Raw genomic sequence first — 24,855 nt, 5'->3', positions numbered from 1 at the left:
ATCCTACTTACTGTTTTTGTTTTTTTTTTTTCTACCTGACTCTGAATTACCATCTCAATCATCTTGAATAGGAAAATGCTAGAAATTATTAAGATTAGGTAAGATAACAGCTGTCTCAGATTTGGGATGTTTTGGAACACGCATACACTAAAACCCATGGGAGTTACACAACCAGAACGCTGAGCTCTCTTAGCAGAATCACCAACTCAGGCCTTCACCAGTTGGGATTTTTAAGATCTTACAATGAACAAGGCAGATGGAGGCATATACTGTGTGTAAGAATTGGGGATCCACCCATTATGTTATTTGGGGCTAAGGAGATCAACCCTGAAATAGTAACCAAAAAAAAAAAAAAACCACGATTCCCTAAAATGCAAAACCCCATTTACATTCACAGTATCAATATGCAAGTAGGGAAAATCACACTAGGCTAAGAAGTTAAGACATACTTTGTAGAAAAAAAAAACGAAGACAAGCAGCCACATACTTGATTGTATTTGCATTGTTGTGTTCTGAGAGTTTTTGTCTCCAAACCGCTATGGTTTCATCATTTATTAAACTGGTATAATGTGCTTGGTTCATAGTCCTGAAGTCAACAGCAGGAGAAGAATTCTGGAGAATTAAATGTAACAGTAAAAAGAAGAAATTACGTAGCATGGATCTTGTCTCCTCTCCTTTCTCCCACATATTCTCCATTTTATGTTTCACTTAGGATCTAAATGTTGTGGTGTGCCGCCCAGATCCCCTCCACCCTTCAGAATGGAGGCTCCTGACAGATCCCAGCTGGGCTGCTGTCCAGGACTTGGCGTTGACTGTTGCTTCACTATCACATCTAATGGCAGGTAGAGGCACGGTGCAAAGGTCCAGTCCCCTTGCCTCAACTCAGGACTGGCTGAAGGACCTCACAACTTCTGTGCTCCTCATGGGACTGGCTGAAGCCTCTGTTACAACTGATTTGCATTTCAGCCCCTCCCTCTGCCCAATCCCACCTCCATCATCCCTCAGATGTTCTTCTAGAGAGCACTCTCCCAAAAACCTTTGAGTCTCGGGTCTGTTTTCCAGAGAAATCAACTCAGTACAAGTTTCCCAGACTTCTTTCCCCTTTGCTTTGAATCACTGTAACAGCAGGTTTTTAAGGTATTAGTCACCTGCCATAAATGTCCACCAAACTTCAACAAAATGTATTACAAAAGAGTCAGAGTTCAGTTATAATCTATATGACAAACAACCTATAAAAACAACGACTCTTAATTTCTTGCTTCAAGTATATAGCTATTATAAGAAAAATGGCAGAAAAAGATGTCAATAATGTATGTCCTTGAAAATTCCAAATGCTGCCCAACACTGTGCATATTTTATTCAGTGAGATTAAAGAAAAAAACATAATAAGCACTTTCCTTTTCTAAAATTGCTTGTTTTCAACTTATTTTCCCCAAGCCTTGTTCTTGATCAAGAACTAAGAAAAAGTTGATGGTGCTTTATACTCCTTGTCTCCAGTGAAGAGGAAAAAGGTAATATTAAAGCACTCATTCATCAGCTCATGAGATCATTTTTTTCTCCTTTGTAACTACACATAAAAACAAAACTTTCAAAGTAAATTTTCTTGGTTACTTTCCCATAGCTTCAACTTAAGGTATCATTATGGGAGGAAGGAGTAGAGCATGTAATAAAACAGATGCCTGACAAAGTTTGTGATCATCTGGTTATTGACAACTATTCTACTAAAATGGCCACAGATATCTATGGAGAGAACAAAAATCATCTTGAAGTACACACAGGTGAGTCATAATCCAAAGCAGATGCTGGAGTACACACACAGATTGTCTTTCTACCTCATTCTAAAACCATTGTTGTTACGTAAATTTTATTTATTTCCCCCATTCAAAGGGGCAGCTGAACATCAATTCTAACACAAACCTACAATAAAATACAGACTTGGAACTATTTTCTCATTCCTCATCATATGTCCAATAACCCAGAGATGCCTTGGATGAAGCACAAGTTCAGAATCACTTAAAGAACCAAGAGAAAACATCATTCTTCCTGTCTTTAATACATACAGGCAAAAAAGGAAAAACTGCTCTTAGGTCAACTTCGGCTGGACTTTGGATCACCATGGGAATGTTCGATAATCCTGATGACGAAGTCATACTCCAGACCAATTAAAGCAGAATCTCTAGAGGCATCAGTATTTTGAAGAGCTCCCAGGTGATTCCAGTAGGCAGCCAAGGTTAAGAATCACTGTTTCCGGAAAAAGATTATGAGATAGACAAACACACACACACACACACACACACACACGCACACACACAATTGTAACAATTCCAACCACATTCCCTCTTCAGTTCTATCCAGGGAACAAAATGAAAGGAAAAGGAGATGCTATGGTTTACATTCACTAAATTCCCAAGACCTAGAATCAATGTAGCAAAGGGGTATCTGATTATAACTCCTTCCCTCCCTTCTTTCACCTAAGGCCTGGCAGGAATGAATGAGTCATCCTTTTATAAAAATAGATGCTGTGGCCGGGCGTGGTGGATCACGCCTGTAATCCTAGCACTTTGGGAGGCTGAGAAGGGCAGATCACTTGAGGTCAGGAGTTCAAAACCAGCCTGGCCAACATGGTGAAACCCATCTCTACTGAAAATACAAAAAAATTACCCAGGCGTGATGGCAGACGACTGTGATCCCAGCTACTTGGGAGGCTGAGGCAGGAGAATCGCTTGAACCCAGGAGGCGGAGGTTGCAGTGAGCCAGGATGACGGCACTGCACCCCAGCCTGGGTGACAGAGTGAGACTCTGTCTCAAAAAAAAAAAAAAAAAAAAAAACATAGAGCCTGTAACTATACAGGTGCTTTTTCTTGGTTCTTTAAGTGATATGGTAACAGGGTAAATATACGATTTGATTGGCCTCTGTATCTAAATAATCATCTCTGGTTAATAGTTTAAGTAAATGTGTATAGGTTTCAGTTTCTCCCAACTCGTCAAAGTCATTCTCTGTCCAGCTTTTTAAGAGTAACATCTTCTTAAGTAATGTTTACTTTCCTTTATTTTTTTTTGTGACCTTATGCTATGGGTACCTCTCCCTCTTTCCAGTTGTTTAAACTTTAACCTGTCCTGTCTCTCTAATAGTATGCTACTTCACTTCTTTCTCATCAGCGTGTTGTTTTCCAGACCCAACAGTGTTAATTACCATAATAAAAATCAGTTACATATATCAGATACTGTATTTATAAAAGAAAACTAAGTTTCATGTTAAATTTCACAGGAAAATTAAAGTTGGATACTATTATTCAAGTCAGTTACCAGGGGAAATAAATACTTAAAACTCTACTACCTATTGACAAAAACTGATTATCTTCCACAAAGTCAGTGCTTTTTGTATTTTGTTTTATTGACATCTTGAAGAAATAAAGAATAACCTCAGCTTTCCTCAGGATTTCTCTGTAACACACACTGTGAGGCTGCATCTAAAATAAACTGCTGCTAAGGCAGCAGTTCCAAATCACGCCAGATGGTAGCACTAAGCCACCTTCTTCAGGCACCTGACCTGGAAAATAGCTAATTATCAGCTTTAGCTGTCCAGCCTACAGCCTCAGGCTCCACCAGGACCTTTTCCAACAGAATCATAGAACCAGAGTGACTAGAAGGCAAAAACTTTGTGTACTTAAAGATAGCTAAGTATCAAACTAATAGAGAAAGTTTCCAAGACCGAAAGAGCTCCTGGTTTCCATAGTTGTTCATTTTCTTCCCGGTCAATTCTGACTCCTTTATCATCACTAACAGCCCCTTCCCTTGCTCCTCCAGTAGAGCATAAGCATCCATGCACCACTCAGAGCTGGTCCTGTTGAAATGCTTGCTGAATAAAAGCAGGAAACATGGGGAAGGAGAAGAGAAGAGAGGAAAGAAAACACAGGGGAAGGAGTGCAGCACTGACAACAAATCTGTGCAGCTGTTTTCAGACTGAATTCCCCCAGCAAGGAAGAGTGGAAGGAATTTGAGCCCTGTCACAGAGACCTGGATCCACACTCTACCTTCAAGCAGAAAGACAATGTCACACTGTCTTTATTCACTACAGTGATGCGGGAGACAACAGGAGGGAAATTTTGGTGTCATGTCATGAGCAGATTATAAATAACAAAATACATCTGAAAATTGTGGTATCTCTTACATATATATATATACACTCAATCACATCAAACAAAGAAACCCACCAAGTTCTCAAATACCTAGCATTTGTTGCCACTTAACAGGGAAGAAAAGAAATGGAAAATCAAATAATGCCAAAGTAAGCACAAACTCCCTAGGCATCCTTTACAGTGTTCCTGGAACAAGTACAAATATAAATAAATAATTTCAAATTATAAATTAGAACTCCATAATACCAGGAGAACTGTTGGCACTTCAAGGGAGCCAAATGGAGATAACTTCTTCCAGATTTAGTTTGTTTATTTTAGCAATAACATAAGATTGGTAGAAACAAAGAGTAACATTGCTATTTATGTTGCAATTACTTGTTAAAACAAATATTAGTTCACCATTATTCCTCCCTGGAAATAAGAGTCGCAAGAAACATTTTACCTCGTATTTGGAGCAAAGTACAAAAGTTTGGTCTCCTCCAGAGAAGATCTGCTTAACGATATGATATTTAAAGCGATCTGTCAAAAAAAAATTCCGAAAGCATATTTTTCAATAATTGAAGTTTCTCCTTGATCCCCTTTCCTACTGTTGCAGAATACGCTTCAGAGTGGGTACCTATCCATTTTAATTGTGTCACAGAAGTAAGAAATCTTCTCCCCTGGCTCACTGCCTAGGACTGTTTCTACCTCAAAAATAAATATATAAAATGGTATCCTCAACTCTAACTTTTCTTCTGCCCCTCCCCAACTGCCAGCGAATCCTGACCTCATTTCTCTTTTCATTCTAACTCTGGCATGCCACTGACCTGAAATCTGAAATGGGCACTATTCTTTACGGTAACAAGTAATTTAGCATGTGAGTGTGGTGGACCCACGCCCCTTCAGGATGAATCTTGCCGTGGAACGACCTCCATTTCCTGCTCCCTGCTTCAGCTCCCATTACACTGTGTCCATGGTGACAGTCTCCTACTACCACATTGCCTTTATTTCTAATACACCACACTATTTCACATCTTAGTGCCTCCTCCCTCTGAATGTGCCCACCAGAAGCATAACCTGAATGTGCTTCTGGCACTGCACCTTGGTGGTGCTCACACCAACTCCCTCACAGTCCTCTACACCTGGCTAACTCCAAATCATCCTTCAAGGCACAGCTCAAATTTCCTCTAACCACAATACTCCTCCATGCCTTCCTCTGGGCTCCCACATTACCAAGAGGGTTCCTAAAACCATGTCATTTACATAACTGACATTTACCTGCTTATGTTATAAAATCATTTTGGCAAACATCCAAGCACAAATTTAAGACCATGGAAGGCAGGTTATAATTCAACTTCAAAAATTTGCGGTTTCAAAATAACCAAAAAATACTTGAGTTGGTAAACTTCCTAAATAAATGTATTCCACGTGTGAGTACAATGTCTTGGAGAAAAGAATTTACAAATTACAGAGAAGAGGACACAAAGCCATTCTTTTGCTTTTGGGAACATCACCCAAACAAAATCTTGTTTATTTGTATTTTAAGTTGCACTACATTTCAGATGCTCATATATTCATTCCAAAAATGTCTACTGAGTGACAAGTTCACGCCAAGTCCTGTGCTATATGCTAGGTTTACAAAAAGGAAAAGAGTTTGTCTCTGTCCTTGAGTTTCTTATAATCCAGTACTAAAACTTATGATGGCTACTGTTTCAAACAAATTCCTGAGCAAGCCATAAGTGTGTCACTTTATCAACTTCAAAATCAAAATTAATTACTAAATTACACTTCCTTTTAATGATTCTCTAGCTCCATTTCAGCCTCAGATTTATTATTTCAAGGTGAAGCAGTCATTCAATATTAATGACTGCCTTACTTTGATTTCCAGTGAAACCAAGACTGCTATTTAATTATTTTTTAAGGGAAGAAAAAAAATGGCATAAAAAGAAATCACATCATGTTATGTACCAAAACACAAATAGCAAAGTAGAGGTAACATAGTACACAGGATTTAGAATGACCTGGGTTTAAATCCTGCCTCCAGAATCTATGTAATCTTGGGCAAATTACTTGACCTCCTTAAGGCTTCGTTCCCTTATCTCTAACATGGGGATAACAACCACTAACTAGTTCTTAGGCTATTTTGAGTGCTTTCCATAGTAATGAAACATCATTAAGCATTCAGTACATGCAAACTATCATTATTAGCAACAACAAGAAAATGTATACACCACCACCACCGTCTGTGAAAACAAAGTAGCTGGTATAGTTTGAATGTATGTTCTGGTCAAAACTCATGTTGAATTGCAGTAATCCCCAATGTTGGAGGTGGGGCATGGTGGGATGTGTTTAAATCATGCGAGCGGATCCCTCATGAATGGCTTGGACCCTCCCCTTGCTGAGAAGTGAGCTCTTGTTCTGAGTTCACATGAGATCTGGTGGTGTAAAATGTATGGCACCTCCCCTCCACTCTTTCTCTTGCTCCTGCTTCTGCCACGTGAAGTGTCTGCTCCTTCTTCACCTTCTGCCATGATTGTAAGATTCCTGAGGCCTCCCCAGAAGCCAAGCAGATGCCTGTATCATGCTCCCTGTAGAGCCTGCAGAACCGTGAGCCAATTAAAACTCTTTCTTCATAAATCACCCAGTCTCAGGTGCTCTTTATAGCAATGCAAGAACGGCCTAACACAACAGTATTTCCTGCCTTATTTATTCTCTAGGATCTCAACTATAAAGTTTCATGCATAGTAAGTATTGAAATTATTAATTGATGTTAAAAAATACCTTATCTTCATTCCCTCCAAAAGACCTCAAAGTAAGTAACAGATACATATTCTGTAAACAACTGTTTTCATCACTTAAAATACCGTTAATTTCCAGAGATGATCATTCTTACCAGCTCGGGCTGAAAGCTGGCCACTGTGGGCGGCCCAGTAACCCTTGACAGGAGATGGGCACTTGACATTACAAGTGTGCCCAGTTCCTAATTGACCTCTTGCTCCACAACCAAATGCATAGATGAGTCCAGAAGAAGGCACAAAGGCTAGAGTATGTTGTCTGTGAAAAAATAATTTAATTCATCAGCACAGTTTCTACTAATGTGGATGTACACTCTGACTCTGACTTTTAACTTCCACATGTGCACAGCACAGGGTGCTCCTATAGAGCCTTCCCCATGTTAACACGTGATTCTTCTTGCAGCGGCTGCTCTCCATAATACTATCCTTCTCTAATACTCTAGATCATGAGGAGGGTGGCAAGTCAGAAAACAGCTGAATGATCTGCTGCATGAGGCCCTGAGATGAACGGAGAGAAGCAGGGTAGACTCAGGCAAAAATTTCCAGGAAGTTCTTTGGGACTCTCTTATTTTCCTTTCTTTATCCCTTCCCCACATCCTGCTACTCTTTATCACAAAAGAAGCCTAATGTCTCCATGTTACTCTGCTTATCTAAAACCCTTCCTTGCAACACTCTAACAAGGTCTTTCTCCACATTTCACTACAGGCATGCATGCAGTTAAGATCTCTTAAAATGACGGTCACTAGGTATAATCACATTCTTCATCACTACAAAGATAAGACCCATTTCTGGGTCCAAGTGAATACAAGGAAGCTTTGAGGAGCACTCACCTGCCACAAGCAATCTGAGTTACTTCACTACCCATCAGTTCTAGAACTCTTCTAGGATTAACCTCATCATTCATGGAGTCATGTCCAAGTTGCCCACAGGAACCAGCGCCAAAAGTAAACACACCTCCACTCTAACAAGGAACAAACACCATATGACTTCCCTGTATCCTTAAGGGTACACCTCTAAAACCTGTATACAAAATGCCTATCACAACAATGTGCACAAGAGCACTACATTCACTTGACATGTTGCCAAAATCACTTTGTAAGGATATTCATTAAATAGAAAAATAATAAAAAGGGAATTTCAGACTGCATTTTTATGGAACAAAGACAGCACTGCTCAAAGGAATGTGTGCCTTCTGTAAATTGTAAAAATTGTTTAAAAGCACAATGATGTGTTAGGAAGCAAAATTTTTAAAAAGGAGAAACAAGGAGCTAGGCTAAATGAGATGATTTTACATATCATTCACATATAAGAAATTAAGTGCTCTACAAATTCCTTGGTAAGTAAGCTGTTTTTTTTTAACAGCTGTATTTAAATAATTTAAATAAATGTTAAGGCATTTTATTAAAGTGAACCTACAATAATATTTGCTCAATATAAAAATACATTTTCATTCTCTCTAGAATATATTTAGAAGCAAAAGAAACACGATTATTTTAAAACATTAAATTGTTGTTTCTTTTTTATATATTTAAATGACTTGCTTTAAAGGGACATAGGATATATATACATAAATGTATTTACTGTCCTATATTTTAAAGTTATTTATATTGAACTATTCTTAAATGTTACTAAGACACTCTACAAGATTACCAAAGAGGATAACAGAGACATAAAAAAGTAGTCTTTTTCTATTCCTTTGGAAAACAACAAACATAAAAGAGAGCATTCGAGTTCAAGCCACAATACTGTAATCACACACCATCACCACACTAAAATAATCAAGCAATTCTAATCACCCATCTTATCCCCAGCACCAAAGTAGAATACTCTGAGCTCCTTACCTTTGTGAGAACTGCTGTGTGTTCTTCTCCACAACTAATATAGACAACTTTTTGTGTGCGTAAGAGTTTTACATGGCATGGAGACTCTCGATCTAGAATAAATTAAGTATCAGAATATCACTACCATTTGACTTTGAGATGAAATACACACAACTATCTTGGCATGAATTTTGGATTCCTGGATTCCTGACACATGTTGTTTCCTGCCTGCATCTGTACTTGGATACGCAACAGACTTCTCAGTTTTAATTTACCTAAAACCTACCTCATGGTTTCCCTACACTCTCCAACCCTGCCCACTCTCCAGCTCACTTTACCACACACACATAGTTTTCCCCATTTCAGAAACAGTCATTTTGCCCCTCCAGTTGTTCCTTTATTTTTCAAACCACACATCCAACAGTGAACAAAACCAACTGGCCTCCTCTTCAAAATACATTTAAAATCTGACTTTACTCCCACAACCTCTATGCTGGTCTTCCAGCTTCCCCCTTGACCCACTACAGCCAAAGTCAAACTGGATCACGCCTCTCCTCCAAACCCTCAGGTTCTTCCCCTCTCACTGAGAAAACCTGCCCCATCCTCACCCTGCCCCTCAGGGCCCTGCATAACTGGGTCTACACAACCTCTCTGACTCTCTGCAGCTGTGCTACTCTTCCCCTTCTCTCCAACTACATCTCTTCCCACATGAGCGCCTTTGCACACCTGGTTCCCTCTGACAGAAATGTTTTTTACCCAGACATCTACATGTCCCATTTCCCATCTGATTTCCTACAGGTTCTGCTCAAACATTTTCTTATCAGAGGGGCCCTTCGTAACCACCTTATGTAAAGCAGAAAGCTGCACTCTCAAACCCTGTGTATTTACTGGTTTTGTTGCACCTCCACTCACTAGAATACAGTCTCCACTAAGACAAGGATGTTCTCTATTTTGTTCACTGTTGCTCCCTTAGTATTTCACATGGGGCTAGCACATAGTAGATCCTCAAGAAGCATGTGTTAAATGAATGTGCTTTTAAAGTAAATACATACATATGAAGGGTTTACCTACCTTTTTCATCACTGAGCCCCAGCTGCCCTGCATTATTCATCCCCCAGCCAAAAACAGCTCCTGAGAGAGACAGGGCAAAGCTATGAGCCCCTCCGGCAGCCACCTGAGCCAGTGGGATCCCCTCCAGGGACCTCACTCTTTGCGGGCTGGCTTGGGAGGGGACCTCCTTCCCCAAGCCCAGCTGCCCATGGCTGTTCTTTCCCCAGGTGAAGAACTGGCCATCTGAAATAACAGGATAACTGGTATTACCATAAAATGATACAAGCTCCACACACAAAAATAATCTAGTTATTAGGGTCATTTGCCAGTTGCCCCCCAACAGCAAACCCACCCGAGAGCAAAGAACAGAGACACTTCATGCTGTCAGACTGCCAAAACCCAAACTCCCAAGTGATAACAGAGAGGTAAGCTGAGTCTTACTGCTCTTCAAAGGCTATTAAAATTTATACACAAAATATTAAATGTATAAGTAAATTCAATTTCAAACAGGCCAATTACCAGGCTTAAGCAAGATCAACTAGTTCTGACCATACTAAGACTATGAGACCCAAGACTTCAGGAGGTCCAGCTACGACCACTTGGTCTGCTCTGCAGATAATCAAGCAGGACACAGAAGTGCAGATTTATTTAGGTTTCTCCAACTCCTTTTTCATTTATTTGGGAGCTTGATAGTGGAATGCAGCTTGAGAGTTGGCTATCGCTAAGAAAAATCAATCTTCTCCATGCTCAGAACACCTAGGTATGGTCCTGCCCCCTGCTCATCTTCCCCTGTGAAAGTTGGAGCAGCAATGATGACCACCTACTTCATCATCCACATCCTGAGAAAAGGATGAGCTATGCAAAGCCCATCTGAGAACTGTCACTGTCCAACAGCAATGCATAGACCCTAACCAGTTAATTCAAAGTTTTGAGTTAGATAATATCACACAAAAAGACAAACTTTTCAAAATTAACATAGCATTAGCATATTTTAATGTTACTTTACCAGCTGCAAGAGCCAAGCAATGCCAGTTGCCACAGGAAACTTGTAATATTGTTTGCTGGTTCAGCTTTTGTATTAACCTAAAACAGAAAAGGCTTTCTTTTTCAGATAGATATTCACACACAAACACAATTATCAGAAATATTCCCAACTAAATAAAATATCAATAATAAATAACATCATCTTGCCTAAAAGTCTTTTTAAGGCCGGGCACAGTGGCTCACACCTGTAATCTCAGCACTTTGGGAGGCCGAGACGGGCTTATCACCTGAGGTCAGGAGTTCGAGACCAGCCTGGCAAATATGGTGAAACCCTATCTCTACCAAAAATACAAAAAAAATAGCCAGGCATTGTGGCACATGCCTGTAATCCCAGCTACTCGGTAGGCTGAGGCAGGAAAATTGCTTAAACCTGGGAGGCAGAAGTTGCAGTGAGCCAAGATTGCACCACTGCACTCCAGCCTGAGCAACAAAGAGAGACTCTGTTCCCTGTCCCACCCCCTCAAAAAAAACTCTTTTTAAAATCAAATATATAATCTTACATGACATAATTCTATTAGGTCTTTCATCAGCCTCCTGTCTCTTAGGTAGTTACTGTTTAAAACAACAACAAAAAAACACTTTTGCATTTAGACCCATTGCCACAATCCTCCATTATTTCTCACCTTGTCTTCTTCAATTCAGGGCCAAATGGAAAGAGCTACAGAAGAAAGATCCTAAGAATATGGTTGGTGTCTATGTGGCTTTCAAAATAACAGAAATGCCACCATGCAAAATAAGTGAAATGTCAATTTCACTTCTGGGTATACACATACAACATGGTACACACACACAACAGAATATTAATCAGCCTTAAAAGGGAAGGAAGGTCTGACACATGCTTTTAACATGGATGAACCTAGAGGACATTATGCTAAATGAAATGAGCCAGTCACAAAAAGCTGAAACTGTATGATTCTACTTATATGAAGTATCTATTGTAGTCAAATTCATAGAAATCAATTTTGCAAGATAAAAAAGTTCTAGAGGCCGGGCACGGTGGCTCATCACTATAATCTCACCACTTTGGGAGGCCAAGACGAAAGAATCGCTTGAAGCCAGGAATTCAAGATCAGCCTGGGCAACAAATCAAGACCCTGTTTCTACAGAAACTATCAAAAGCAGCTGGGTGCGGTGCCATGAGCCTGCATTCCTAGCTACTTGGAAGCCTGAGGTGGGAAGATCATCTGAGTCCAGGAGTTCGAGGCAGTGAGCTGGGATCACACCACCACACTCCAGCCTCGACTACAGACAGAGTGAGACCCTGTCTCAAAAAAAAAAAAAAAAAGGTAAGAAAAAAGAAAGTTCTAGGGATTGGTTATACAACAACGTGAACATATTTAACACTACTGAGCTACACATTTAAAAATAGTTAAGATGGTAAATTTTACGTTATGTATATTTTACCACAATTAAGAAAAATAATAAGAGCCATGTCTCCAAAACCCGAACTTCCTAGGATGATAAAGAGGAGGGTCACATGATTTCTTTTCAAATCTTACTCCCCTGCTTGTTCATGTGAAAGAGAGAACAGCACCTATTTCAGAGTTGTGGCGAGAATTAAATGAAAAATTCCAGTTAAAGTGCTTGGCACTACCCAAGAAAGTTGGGCACCCTGGGAATACCTCCTGCTCTCTATTTTAATAGTTGACAAGTTGTCATGTTCATCTTCCCTAAGTGTATTGTGCCATGGAAACTAAGGGGTCGGATGGATACCCCTTGGAAGAGGGGTATCTTTGAAGACAGATATCCTCTGGGGGAGAGGACAGAGGATTATTTAGATCGACACTTAGATAATGCTTTTGTTCATGTTTTATTTTCTCAGATACAAAAATTTAAAATAGAGTTCACAAACACATTTAGTGTTTAGTACCAAATATAAATGAACTTTTTTTATTCTTATAACTGCAGATTCATGTGCAATTGTAAGAAATAATATAGAGAGATCCCTCATATACTTTGTCCAGTTTCCCCTAATGCTAACATTTTGCAAAATTACGTATAATATTATAACCAGGATATTGAGGATATTAACATTAATACAATCTACCAATCACATTCATATTTCTCCAGTTTTACTTGTACTCATTTCTGGGTATTAATTTTATCGTGTAAGTGTATCCACTCTGCCACAGTCATGAAACCAAACAGTTCCAACACCATGAGAATTCCTCGTATTAAACTTTTATAACTACTCCTCCCCTTCCCCTGTTCCTAATCCCTGGCAACCACTAATCTATCCTCCATTGAGAAAATGTTGTTATTTTAAAAATGCTATATAAATGAAATCGTACAGTAGGTAATCTTTTGGGATTGGCTTTTTTCACTCAGACTAATTCCCTGGATATTCACCCAAGTTGTGTTAATCAATAGTTTATAGAACAGCACTATTTTCTAAAATTGAAAAATGCATTACTGCCTAAGAGACCCATGTTTCTCAGGTTGCTATATAGCAACAACCCTTTTTCCTTTCAAGTTTACACTCAAATTCCCCATCACCATTACTCTTGTCACAATCAGTTGTAGAAAAGAAGTAGGTCAAAAGAACAAACATAGATAATAGAGAAATTGTACCCTTGAGGTGGGGAAGAGGGGGTTCACACAGTGCAAGCACATACTGTATTTTACCTACTTGTCTCCTTCCATCCTCCCCACAACTCTATAAGGTACACAGTAAGTAATTCCATTTTTAAGTCAGGAAACTGAGGCTTAGAAAAGTTAAACAACCTGCCCAAGGTCATTCACCTTAGAAGTAAAAGAGCCAGTATTAGAATCCAAGGCTTGTTTGACATCAAAGCTATGTTACTTTCCACAATACAAAGGTATAAATTAAAGAATTTATTTCAATTAACTTACAATAAAAAACTATATACAAACCAAAGTCTTGGAAGTCATCCATAATTTGAACATAACTAATGAATATTAAGCTACTACTGTAGCACAGATTACTTCATTTTTAAAAATGAAATGCCATTAAAAACCTTAATTATGTTTTGGTAATCAACAAATGAAATATTTTTGCCATTAATGTTATGAACATTTTCCCTAATATTACACACAACATAACATCTAGCACTTCTTTTTTCTTACTGCCACTCTTCCTCTCCCCACAAAATTAAATTAATTTTTGGAAGAAATGAATCTAAGACACTACCTGTCCTAAACTAGGAAATGAATCAAATCACTCTTACCTCCGTGTTCTTATTTAACACAACTTTTGATTAAAGAGACAAAAATCTAAGAAGGGCAAGAAAGAAGAGGAAGAAGAATATGCTATCCTTTAAAGGGGACAATAATTAGGCAGAGGAGGAGAGGCCACTTACTAAATTTGCGCTGAGCGATGTATGTGACAGGCACTCCTAGCAATGGTGATGCTAAAATAAATCATCCAATTATCCTGCCATTAATAGCTCACATCTTTGTAGTAAAAACAGATATTAAATCAACAATTACAAAGAATGTGTTCCACAGTAGTGGGATGTGGAACATTTGTAGCATAAAGGAGTGAGAATTAAATAAAAGAAATAAAATGGCAGCTCTTTGATCATTAAGAACTTTCAACAAACTGAGACACCACCACTAAAAAGTCCATCTGAAAGTAACTACAATATTTGGGATGTTCTCTTAGTGACAACTATCAGATACTTAGCTAAATCATCTAAGGTTCAGATTTAAGTAAATCTTTAAGAGACTCAAAACCTACTGTCTTGATATTTTTGCATTAAAGAATCTATGTGTATCTGTTATTTTAGCTGTTTGTAATGCTTAAGGTGATTTAGCCTATCATTAGAGTAACAGGTCAGCCTTGTGATTCTATTTTAAAGTACTTAATTGAGTAATTCAGACTTGCAATTTTCAGTCGAAGGTTAATAAGCCTACAATGTGAAAGATGTCTTTTTTATTCAAACATTTATCAATTGCCAGGCACTCAGCAAGCAACCAGGCTACTAGAATAAATAAAGTACAGTTCCCAACTGACTCACATTTTTGAACCAGAGACAGACACTTCTATAAATAATTGCAACTTTCGTGAGAAGTGTTTTAATAGCATAAGGCACAGGAGTGGCACAAAGGAAATAGCAATTAAATGAAGAAAACAGAAGAAAAACAAGGAGTCTAACAAATCAATAGCAGGAAATAGTATTTAAAACGACTGACATTTGAAAACCTTCTTACCTGGGCACTGCCACAGAATCCTCAGTAGTCATGAGTCCTAGCTGACCATCACTCCCTGCACCCCAAGAAAACAGCTGGCCTCGGTCACTGAGGGCCAGACTGTGGGACTCGCCACATGCCACATGAATGATATGCTGATCTGCCAGAGCTCCAATTTGTTCTGAAAGAGACAAATTGGAGGAGGAAAATGTACATCCCAGAAACAGGAATTCTGCTACCATTACACAGGATTATCTTCCTGGGCAGTTTTATTTTTTAACAAGAACCACTTAATCTGAATATTTATAGAGATTATAAATTTCACATATTTCTAAACTCTATCGATTTACATTTGGAGACCCTGGGTAACATACATAACTATAGTAGCACACACATCCCAGATGTTCCCTGAACCTAAACAGCCATGAGCCTGGTGTTTCTCTATCCAAGCAGAAGCCTGTACTATTTGGAGATGTTCCATCCAAGAGGCATAAATGTTGAGTGGAAATGAACATATTCCTAAAAGTAGCGGGAGTGAGCGAAACCCTGCCTGGAACAATGAGACCCTCTCCCCCCACACACAAACACACCCAGAATTCTAAACAGCTTTCTCCCCTCAGTTCTGGAACCCAGTCTTGTATGTATACAGTGAGGAAATAGAAGGATTTCTCTCTGGGAAAACTGGCCCAAAAGACAAGACCCACAGATAGTGACATTTGTGCGTTCCTCAATGAAATGTCCAGCTTCCCATCAGTCAACAAGAATCACCCACACACACACAGCTCTACTCACATTTTAGCACCTCACCCTTAAATGTAAAAGGCCAGACAAGGATCACCCTATGTGTGAGGAAAACTTAAACATGAAAAGCAAACAGCCACATAAACAGAAGGAAATGAACTCTGAAAAAACAGATCATGCAGGGAGCAAAGTTTCTTAAAAGTCTTTTGAGAAATCAAAGAAGGTATTTCCACTCATGAACTAGAAAGAGAGTGCTATAGGAAAGCATTATTCAAAAAACAAACAAACAGAAATATCTTGGAAACCAAAAATGTGGTACCATAAATTTAAAAAAAAAAACCTTCAAAAGCAGGATTGAACGTTAGCAATGAAATTTTCTAGGAAATAGAAGAAAAAGGCAAAGAGAAAATCAGAAGAGGAAAAAAATAAGAAATTAGAGGATTCTTCCAAGAGGTCGAATATCCAGAAAGAATGGAGAAGACACACGATAAAAATATTTCAAAAAAAAAATCACAAGAAAATTTCACACTGAAAGGATCTATTAAGTACCTAGAATAATGATCAACAAAATATCTACTGTAGAACCCTTCAGCTTGAAATTTCAGAATAACAAGAAAGAGTCTAAAAGTTTCTAGAAAAGAACATGTTTATATACAATAGAACAGGGATCAGAATGGCATCATACTTCTCAGAAGCAACACCAAAAACTGTAAGACAATGGAGCGATGCCCTCACAGTTCTGAAGGAAAGTAACATTCAAGCAAGAATTCAATACCCAACCAACTGTGAATGATACGTGAGGCAAGGGGAGTAAAAGGGCAGTTTTGGAGCATGTAAAGCTCTCAAAATATTTTACCTTCCATACTGCTTTTCTCAGAAAGCTACTGGAAGATATGCCTCCAAAACAAGAACTCAGGATTTAGGAACCAGGAATCTTACACAGACAGGAAGGAGGTTAGAAACCTTTCTAGACAGCTATGTAGCATGCCTACAAAGCAAAGGTGGAGGGATGTCTCCAAGGTAAAAAAGAAAACACTACTTAAAGAGTTTTAGAGCATTATGAGTTTTATAATTCTACCAGAGATACAAAGGTTACTGTGGAAAAAAAAAATTAAAGTCATTAACTTCAGGAAAAACTAAATGATTTATGAGAAAGAAAAGTAATCATGGTACATGCAATCATAATAACTGAACAAAAAATTTCTATAGTTAATAATTGTCAAATTTTATTTAAAAGATTATTTGGGGAAGGACGAGTGTCTGGTGGTGAGGAAGAGGAAAGGGTGGGTAGAGAATATAACAGAACTCTAATCTTTGCCAGTGTGAAGTTTCCAGATTATGTCCAATATTGAAAAAAAATCAAGAAATAATATTATAAGCATGTTATTTAGAAACATAAAGGTAAGCAGCAAAAAAAAAAAAAAAAAAAAAAAAAAAAAAGCTAAAGAGTTGAAATGACAGGGAGTGAGATTCAAGATAAGGACAGGTGAGGCCTGCAGGGAACTGTTATTTAACCTAAACACAGTTTTCATAAATATATTCCTTCAAAACAATAACACTTTTTTAACTGAAAATATGCTCATGCCAGAGAAAGTACCACAATAAACAGAAAGATTCTGTAATTCGTGTTGTTCCCATTGTCCATCTTCTTTAACTTTTGCTCACTACTTACTTCCCAACTCAGCCTTGCACCAGACACAAAGAATAGTCCTATCTTTACCTTGCAAAAATGTAAGAAATGCTATCAAAGGAGCCCAGGTGGCTCAGATTCCACTATAACCAAATTTCCACCTCATACCAATTCCAAGACTTGGAAAGCTTTTCTGTTCTCTAGGCCTGGGACCTAGCCTGATGCCTTATTCATGACTGAGGCCTATCTCTTGGTACCTAAACTTCCTGGTACCTTACCTGTCTGAATGTTAGTATATGGCCTAACATAACACTAATAAGTTTCCCCACTATCCTGACACTGTGGCTCTGATCCGTCTGCCGTTTTCTTTCCCTCAATCTCTCAATAGCATCCCTCTCTTGATCTTGTCTTTACTACAGCTGAGTAGCCTCAAAAGGGAGTATCTGGATTCCAATGACCATTGACTCCCAGTCACGTCAATCTATAGGCAAACCAATTCCTGTCCTATCACTCACCAACCCCACCTGGGCTCCTTTGATAGCATTCCTTACATTTTTGCAAGGTAAAGGACTATTCTTTGTGCCTGGTGCAAGGCTAAGTTGGGAAGTAAGTTGTGAGCAGAGGTTAAAGAAGCTAGACAATGGGAACAACAGGAAATCCAGCTACCCTCACCACAACAATAAAACCTGTAGCCACAAAGGCAGAAATACTGTTCAGCAATCAAATGTTGATGGAGAACCAAACCACTGGTTACACAAGTCTAACTTATTCTATTTCTTCTAGCCAGAAAACTGTGCTCGTCTAATTCAGACTGGAGATCTGTCACTGTGGAACTATAATCCCTCTTCTACAATCTACCCCCAGGTCAGCCCAGCGTGCTGATGAATGCCTCATTCACTCTCTCTCTGAATACACCCCTGCCCCACTTGGGAACATTCAGGCTGCAGTGCCCTCTGATTCATTTTCACATGCAGTCTCTTCTGATTCATTCCATCAAGACTATACACTATATTTTCCAGATCATGATGGAACCTCAACCCACACATTAAAATAACTGAACACACCGAAGAAGCATTTGGTATTTCTTGAGAATAAAAGTATACTTTTTCTCTGAACCTTTCACAGCAACATTTTAAAGTTTTTAAAAGTCTTTAGTAATGTTTCCAGTTCTGAACAAGTCACGGTAGGTAGGGCAGCACAGTGGCCAATGTGGAGTGCTGCTTACAGCAAGTCAGCAGTTCAGCTGGACTTGTATTATTAGGGTTAGTTCTACTTAGCTCTTGAGCCCATCATAATTTTTTAATGTTTTTTGAGTTAATGGTAAATTTGTCATTTAACCACCAAAAGATGGTAACTGAGAAGGATGATATGAGTCTAGGAGGTAAATGGATGATGCAGATTCTTAAGCCTTGCAACAACCCTGTGAGGCAAGGGTACCACAGCTGTCCTCAGCTCAGAAAGAGGATGTAATTTGGCCAAGGCTCACAACTAATGATTGGTGGAACTGGGATGGACACCAGGTCTGTCTGACTTCAAAACCCATTATATTTAACTAAGCTATATTGTCTTTCCTCGTGGAAAAGAATTAGATAGACTTTAAATTGGCAAAAGTAACCTATAAAGTGAATACCCCACTTATGGATAATGGAAAACTAACTTTTCCCTCATTGTCTGTTCATATGAGAAACACATCCCGTGACTTACAGTTAATAATATCAGCAGCTGGGTAGAAAGGACAGTAGTTCCCCCTTATCTGAGGTTTTGCTTTCCAGAGTTTCAGTTACCTGCGATCAGTGCAGTGCAAAAATATTAAGTGGAAATTTCCAGAAATAAGCAATTCATAAGTTTTAAACTGCACACCATTCTGAGTCGTGTGATGAAATCTCTTGCTGTCCCGCTCTGCCTGGGACATGAATCATCCCTTTGTCCAGCATATCCATGCTGTATATGCCCCCTGCCTGTTAGTCCCTTAGTAGCTGCCTCCGTTATCAGATTGCAAAAGCGTAGTATATATAGCTTTTGGTACTATCCAAGGTTTCAGGTATCTAGTGGGGGTCTTGGAACACATCCCCTGCAGATAAGGAGGGACTACTATATAGAGTATATACAAAATTAGTGATTAAAAGTTGGCACTAAGTTTTTAACTAACAAAACTATAATAAAATAAATGTAATCAGTTTGTAGTACAAAGAAGGTTAAACTTTCACCACTTAGATGTCTCCTTTCTGCTTTTCCCCAAATCGTCAACTCTACAATTATACTTTTCTTTCGTAGCAGAAAACAAGACAGAGACATATTGTAGGAAACTCAGCTCTTCGCCCTACCATTCTACACATTCTAAGTCCTCACATTCACCGTAACTCTTGATTTCCTGTTAGCACTGAACTCTTACTCTCCTGCACATCTTTCCTCCTGCTGCTACACTCTGCTCTCCCGACTACTTTTTCTCCAAAGTACTATCAACCCAGTCTGTGGGGTCCAAAAGACTTTTACTGAAAGTCTGGGTGATGGAGATACACTGTATCTCAGCAAACCACTCAAAACAAAATATTATACATCCAAGTTCCTCTGCAGTTCCCAACACAGAAGATGGCCTGGTATCTAATTTTCATCCTAGAGTCTCCCCGCCTCCCACAATATGACTAAGCTCTTTCCCTCATTTTCTTTCTGTATCTGAAAGGTCCTTTTCCAAAGCCATATTCCAATTTCTTTCTTAATTAATTACTTTGGTCTAAACATTTTGGGGTATCTGGACTATTTCCATAAGAGGTATTCTATCTTGCTTCTGAGCCAAGGCACTGAAACCAGAGTCTGCTTTAAAAAAATTTTAATTATCATAGAATAAACTTGACCTTTTTTTGGTGTATAAGTCTATGAGTTCAAACACATGTAACTACCACCACAATCAAGATACAGAACAGTCCCATCATCTCAAAAACGGTCTTCATGCTATTCCTTATAGTCACACCCTCTCCTCATCCTTAACGCCTGACAACCAACAATCTGTTTTCTCTCACTATAGTTTTGGGTTTTTTTATACAATCATGTAAATGGAATCATATAGTATCTAACCCTTTGAAACTGGATTGTTTTACTCATAATGCCTCTGAGATTCAACTAAGTGGTTGCATGTATCAACAGTTTGTTCCTTTTACTGGTGAGGAGCATTCCACTGTACAATGGATGAACTACAGAGCACTGTTCCCAGTTTTTAGTGATTATAAATAGAGATGCAATGAACATCATATACAGCTTATAATATGACAATAAGTTTTCCTAACACTGGAGTAAATACCCAGGTATGAGATTGCTAGATCATGTGGTAAATATATGTTTATTAAAAAAAAAAAATAACCCCGCCAAATTATTTTCCAGAAAGGCCGCACCATTTTGCATTAACACCAGCAATTAATGAGAGTTCCAGTTGCTCTGCATCCTTGTCAACACTTGCTATTATCAGTACTTAATTTTACCCATTCTAACAAGTATAATGGTATTTCATCATGGTTTTAATTTGCATTTCCCTTGTGGCTAAAGATGTCAAACATCTTTTCATGTGCTTATTTGCCATCTATCCTTTCTGGATAAATGTCTGTTAGAAGTTCTTGCCAATTTTTAAAATTAAATGTTTATTTCACTATTGTTGAGTTGTTTTTAAATATATTCTGGATACAAATCCTTTGTCAGATACATGATTTGCAAATAATTTCTCCCAGTCTGTAGACTGTCTTTTCATTCTCTTAACACGCTCATAGATGAGTCTACTTTAACAACTTTTTCCTTTATGGATTATGTTTTTGGTGTCATGTCTAAGAACTCTCTGCCTAACCTCAGGTTATGAAGAATTTCTCCTCTGCTTTCTTCTGAAAGCTTTATTGTCTCACATTTTACATTGAGATCTATGATTCATTTTTAGTTAATTGTTTTAAAAAGGTATGAGATTCAGATCAAGGTTCCTTTTTCTTTAAGATATAAATCTCCAAGTGTTCCACAACCCTTTGCTAAAAACAACTAACAAAATCCTTTCTATATGGAATCCCTTTTACATTTCTATCAAAAGTCAATTAATGGTATTTGTGTGGATATATTTCTGGGCTTTATTCTGTTCCACTGGACTGCGTCTACACCTCTGTCAGTACCACATATCCTGGATTACTATACCTCTATAGTAAGCCTTAAAATCAGATGATTCCTTCAACTTTATTCTTATTTTTCAAAACTGCTTCAGGTATTCTAGATCCTTTACCTTCCCATACAAGCTTTATAATCAGCTTGTCTATATTTACAAAAAAGAAGAATTCTACTGAATTTTAGCTGAAATTGTGTTAAATCTATAAGTCAACTTGAGAAGAACTGAAATATTTACTATAATTCGTTAAGGGTCTTAATCCATGAACACAATACGTCTCTCCAGTTACAGAGGTCTTTGATTTCTTCTACCAGACTTTTGTAGTTTTCAGCATATAGATCTTATATATGTTTTGTTAAAGTTATGCCTAAGTATTTTATTTGTTTGGAACTATTATACATTGTATTTTTTATTCCAGTTTCCAATTACATATTGTTAATATATAGAAATAGTTGATTTTTGTGTATTGACCTTGAATTATACAAATTGAACTAATAGTTTTTTTAATTTTCAATATAGACATTGCAATTTTTAATAGAAATAATTTTTTTCTGAGAATAGAGACAGTTTTTTTCTTCCTTCCCAATTTGTTTGCTTCCCCCCCATCACCACCCCCCCCCCATTCTTTCCTTATTACACTGGCTAGAACTTCTAGTATGATGTTAAATAGCAGTAGTGAGAGTGACATCCTCGCCATGTTCAATGGTCTGAATGTTTGAATCCCCCAAAACGTATGCTGAAATCACCCCCAAGGTGATGGTGCTAGGTAGTGCAGCCTTTTGAGAAGTGACAAGGTCATGAGGGCAAAGCCCTCATGGTTGAGATTAGCGTCCTTATAAAAGAGACGATAGAGGGCTAGCTAGCCCCTTTCACTATATGAGGACAGAGCTAAAAAGGTGCCATCTATGAGGTGACAGTGCTCAGCAGACACCAAATCTGTTGGCATGTTGGCCTTGAACTTTCCAGCCTCCAGAACTGTAAGAATAAATGTTTGTTCTTTATAAGCCAACAAGTTTGTGGTATTTTTGTTATAGCACCCCAAATGAACTGAAAGAATGCAATCTTTCAACACTGTTTGACATAGCTATAAGATTTGCTGGTAGATGTCCTTCATCAGGTTGAAAAAGTTTCCTTCTACTTCTAGTGTGTTCCTCATGAGAGTTCTTACCGTAAATGGATGCTGCATAATGTCAAATTCTGTTTTCGGTATCAACTGACATAACCATGTGAGTTTCTTCTTTAGATTGTTTTTCCTATTGTTTAAAGGAGATTTTATTTAATCAGTGTTATTTCTTATTTAAATGCTTGATAACATTTGGCAGAGACACCATGTGAGTCTAGAGTTTTTTTTTTTTTTTTTTTTTTTTTTTTTTGAGACAGTCTCTCTCTGTTGCCCAGGCTGGAGTGCAGTGCTGTGATCTCGGCTCACTGCAACCTCCACCTCCTGGGTTCAAGCAATTCTCCTGCCTCAGCCTCCTGAGTAGCAGAGATTACAGGCATGCACCACCATGCCCAAGTTAATTTTTTGTATTTTTAGTACAGATGGAGTTTCACTAAAAATACAATATGTTGGCCAGCCTGGTCTTGAACTCCTGGCCTCAAGTGACCTGCCCACCTCGGCCTCCCAAAGTGCTGGGATTATAGGCATGAGCACTGTGCCCGGCCAAGGGGAACTTCTTTTTAAGGCTTTAAACCATGAATTCCATTCTTTATAGTTATAGATAACCTATTTAGATTATCTATTGTATCTTGGGTGAGTTTTTGATAGTTTGTGGTTTTGGAAGAATTGTCCATTTGATTCATGCTGTTAAATTTATACTGAGAGAATGTTTTCAGGTTCCATTACAAAGCTTTTAATGTCCGCAGGGCCTGCAGGGTAATAATATCCTCTGTTTCACTGATACTGGTAACTTACATTTTCTTTTTTTCTCTTTGACTTTCTTGCTAAAGGTTTATCATTTTATTGATCTTTTCAAAGAGCTGGCTATTGGATCCATTGATTTTCTTTTTTTTTTGGTTCCATTGATTTTCTCTATTGTTCTTCTATTTTCAATAACACTGATTTCTACTTTCATCATTATAATTTTTCCTTGTACTTACCTTTCATTTATTATGCTCTCAATATTTTTCTCACTTCATAACTGAAGGCTTAAATTATTGATTGAATACTTTTATTTATAAATAAGCTTTTAATGCCATAAAAGTTCTCTCTAAGCACTGCTTTAAGCTACATTCCACAAATTTTGATATACCGTATTGTCATTTTCATTCACTTCAAAATATTTTCAAATTTCCCTTGAGACTTCCTCTTTGACCCATTGATTATTTATAAGGCTGCTGCTTAATTTTAATCTAAGAGTTTGAAGACTTTCCTGCTATTTTTCTGTTATTAATTTCTTGTTGAATTACAGCATAGTGAGAGAACATACTTTACATGATTGCATTCCTTTAAATTTTGTTCAGGTTTGTGTTATGACTCAAAATATGGTCCATCTTGGTGAATGTTCTATAGGCAGTTGAAAAAAGTGTGTATTCTGCTGTTGGATAGAATGTTCGATAAATATCAATCATATCTAGTCCATTTGATAGTGCATTTCTATATCCTTGCTGATGTTCTATTAGTTCTATTTATCACAAAAAAGAGTAAAAAGTCTCCAAATATAATTTTAGATTTGTCTATTTTTCCTTTTATTTCTGTAAGTTTTTATTTCAACGATTTTGAAGCTCAGTTTTTAGGTATACACACATTTGGGATTCCTATGTTTTCTTGGTGAACTGACCTTATTTACTTATTTTTTTTCCTTTAAGTTCCAGGATACATGTGCAGAACGGGCAGGTTTATTACACAGGTATACATGTGCCATGGTGGTTTGCTGCACCTATCAACCTGTCACTTGTTTTAAGCCCCACATGTATTACCTATTTGTCCTGATGCTCTCCCTCCCCTCGCTCCCCACCAAAGGCCCCAGTGTGTGTTGTTTCCCTCCCTGTGTCCATGCGTTCTCATTGTTCAACTCCCACTTATGACTGAGAACATGTGGTGTTTGGTTATCTGTTTCTGTGTTAGTTTGCTGAGAATGATGGTTTCCAGCTTCATCAATGTCCTGGCAAAGGACATGATCTCATTCTTTTTTATGGCTGCATAGGATTCCATGGTGTATATGCACCACATTTTCTTTTTCCAGTCTATCATTGATGCACATTTGGGTTGGTTCCATGTCTTTGGTATTGTAAATACTGCTGCAATAAACATACGTGTGTATCTGTCTTTATAGTAGAATGATTTGTATTCCTTTGGTATATACCCAGTAATGGAATTGCTGGGTCAAATGATATTTCTGGTTCTAGATCCTTGAGAAATCACCACACTGTCTTC

The 24,855-nt window shown here is 38.1% G+C and overlaps 1 protein-coding gene across 1 annotated transcript in view; it reads right to left on the bottom strand.

Annotated features, from left to right (window-relative positions):
* The window catches only part of HERC3 (HECT and RLD domain containing E3 ubiquitin protein ligase 3), a 121,989-nt gene that overhangs the window by 44,445 nt on the left and 52,689 nt on the right, over positions 1-24,855 (bottom strand). Inside the window, exons 4-11 of the mRNA XM_010356900.2 lie at positions 15,001-15,160; positions 10,790-10,866; positions 9,805-10,026; positions 8,755-8,846; positions 7,744-7,874; positions 7,012-7,172; positions 4,582-4,658; positions 488-612 (exon numbers count right to left, since the gene is read on the bottom strand). Of these exons, the coding sequence (XP_010355202.2) occupies positions 488-612; positions 4,582-4,658; positions 7,012-7,172; positions 7,744-7,874; positions 8,755-8,846; positions 9,805-10,026; positions 10,790-10,866; positions 15,001-15,160 (1,045 nt within the window). The remainder of the gene's footprint in view (positions 1-487; positions 613-4,581; positions 4,659-7,011; positions 7,173-7,743; positions 7,875-8,754; positions 8,847-9,804; positions 10,027-10,789; positions 10,867-15,000; positions 15,161-24,855) is intronic.

The sequence above is a fragment of the Rhinopithecus roxellana genome, chromosome 2 (assembly GCF_007565055.1).
Source record: "Rhinopithecus roxellana isolate Shanxi Qingling chromosome 2, ASM756505v1, whole genome shotgun sequence".
In the NCBI taxonomy this organism is placed as follows: domain Eukaryota; kingdom Metazoa; phylum Chordata; class Mammalia; order Primates; family Cercopithecidae; genus Rhinopithecus; species Rhinopithecus roxellana.
The sequence above is the reverse complement of the archived record's forward strand: the minus strand, read 5'-3'. Positions and strand labels throughout refer to the sequence as shown.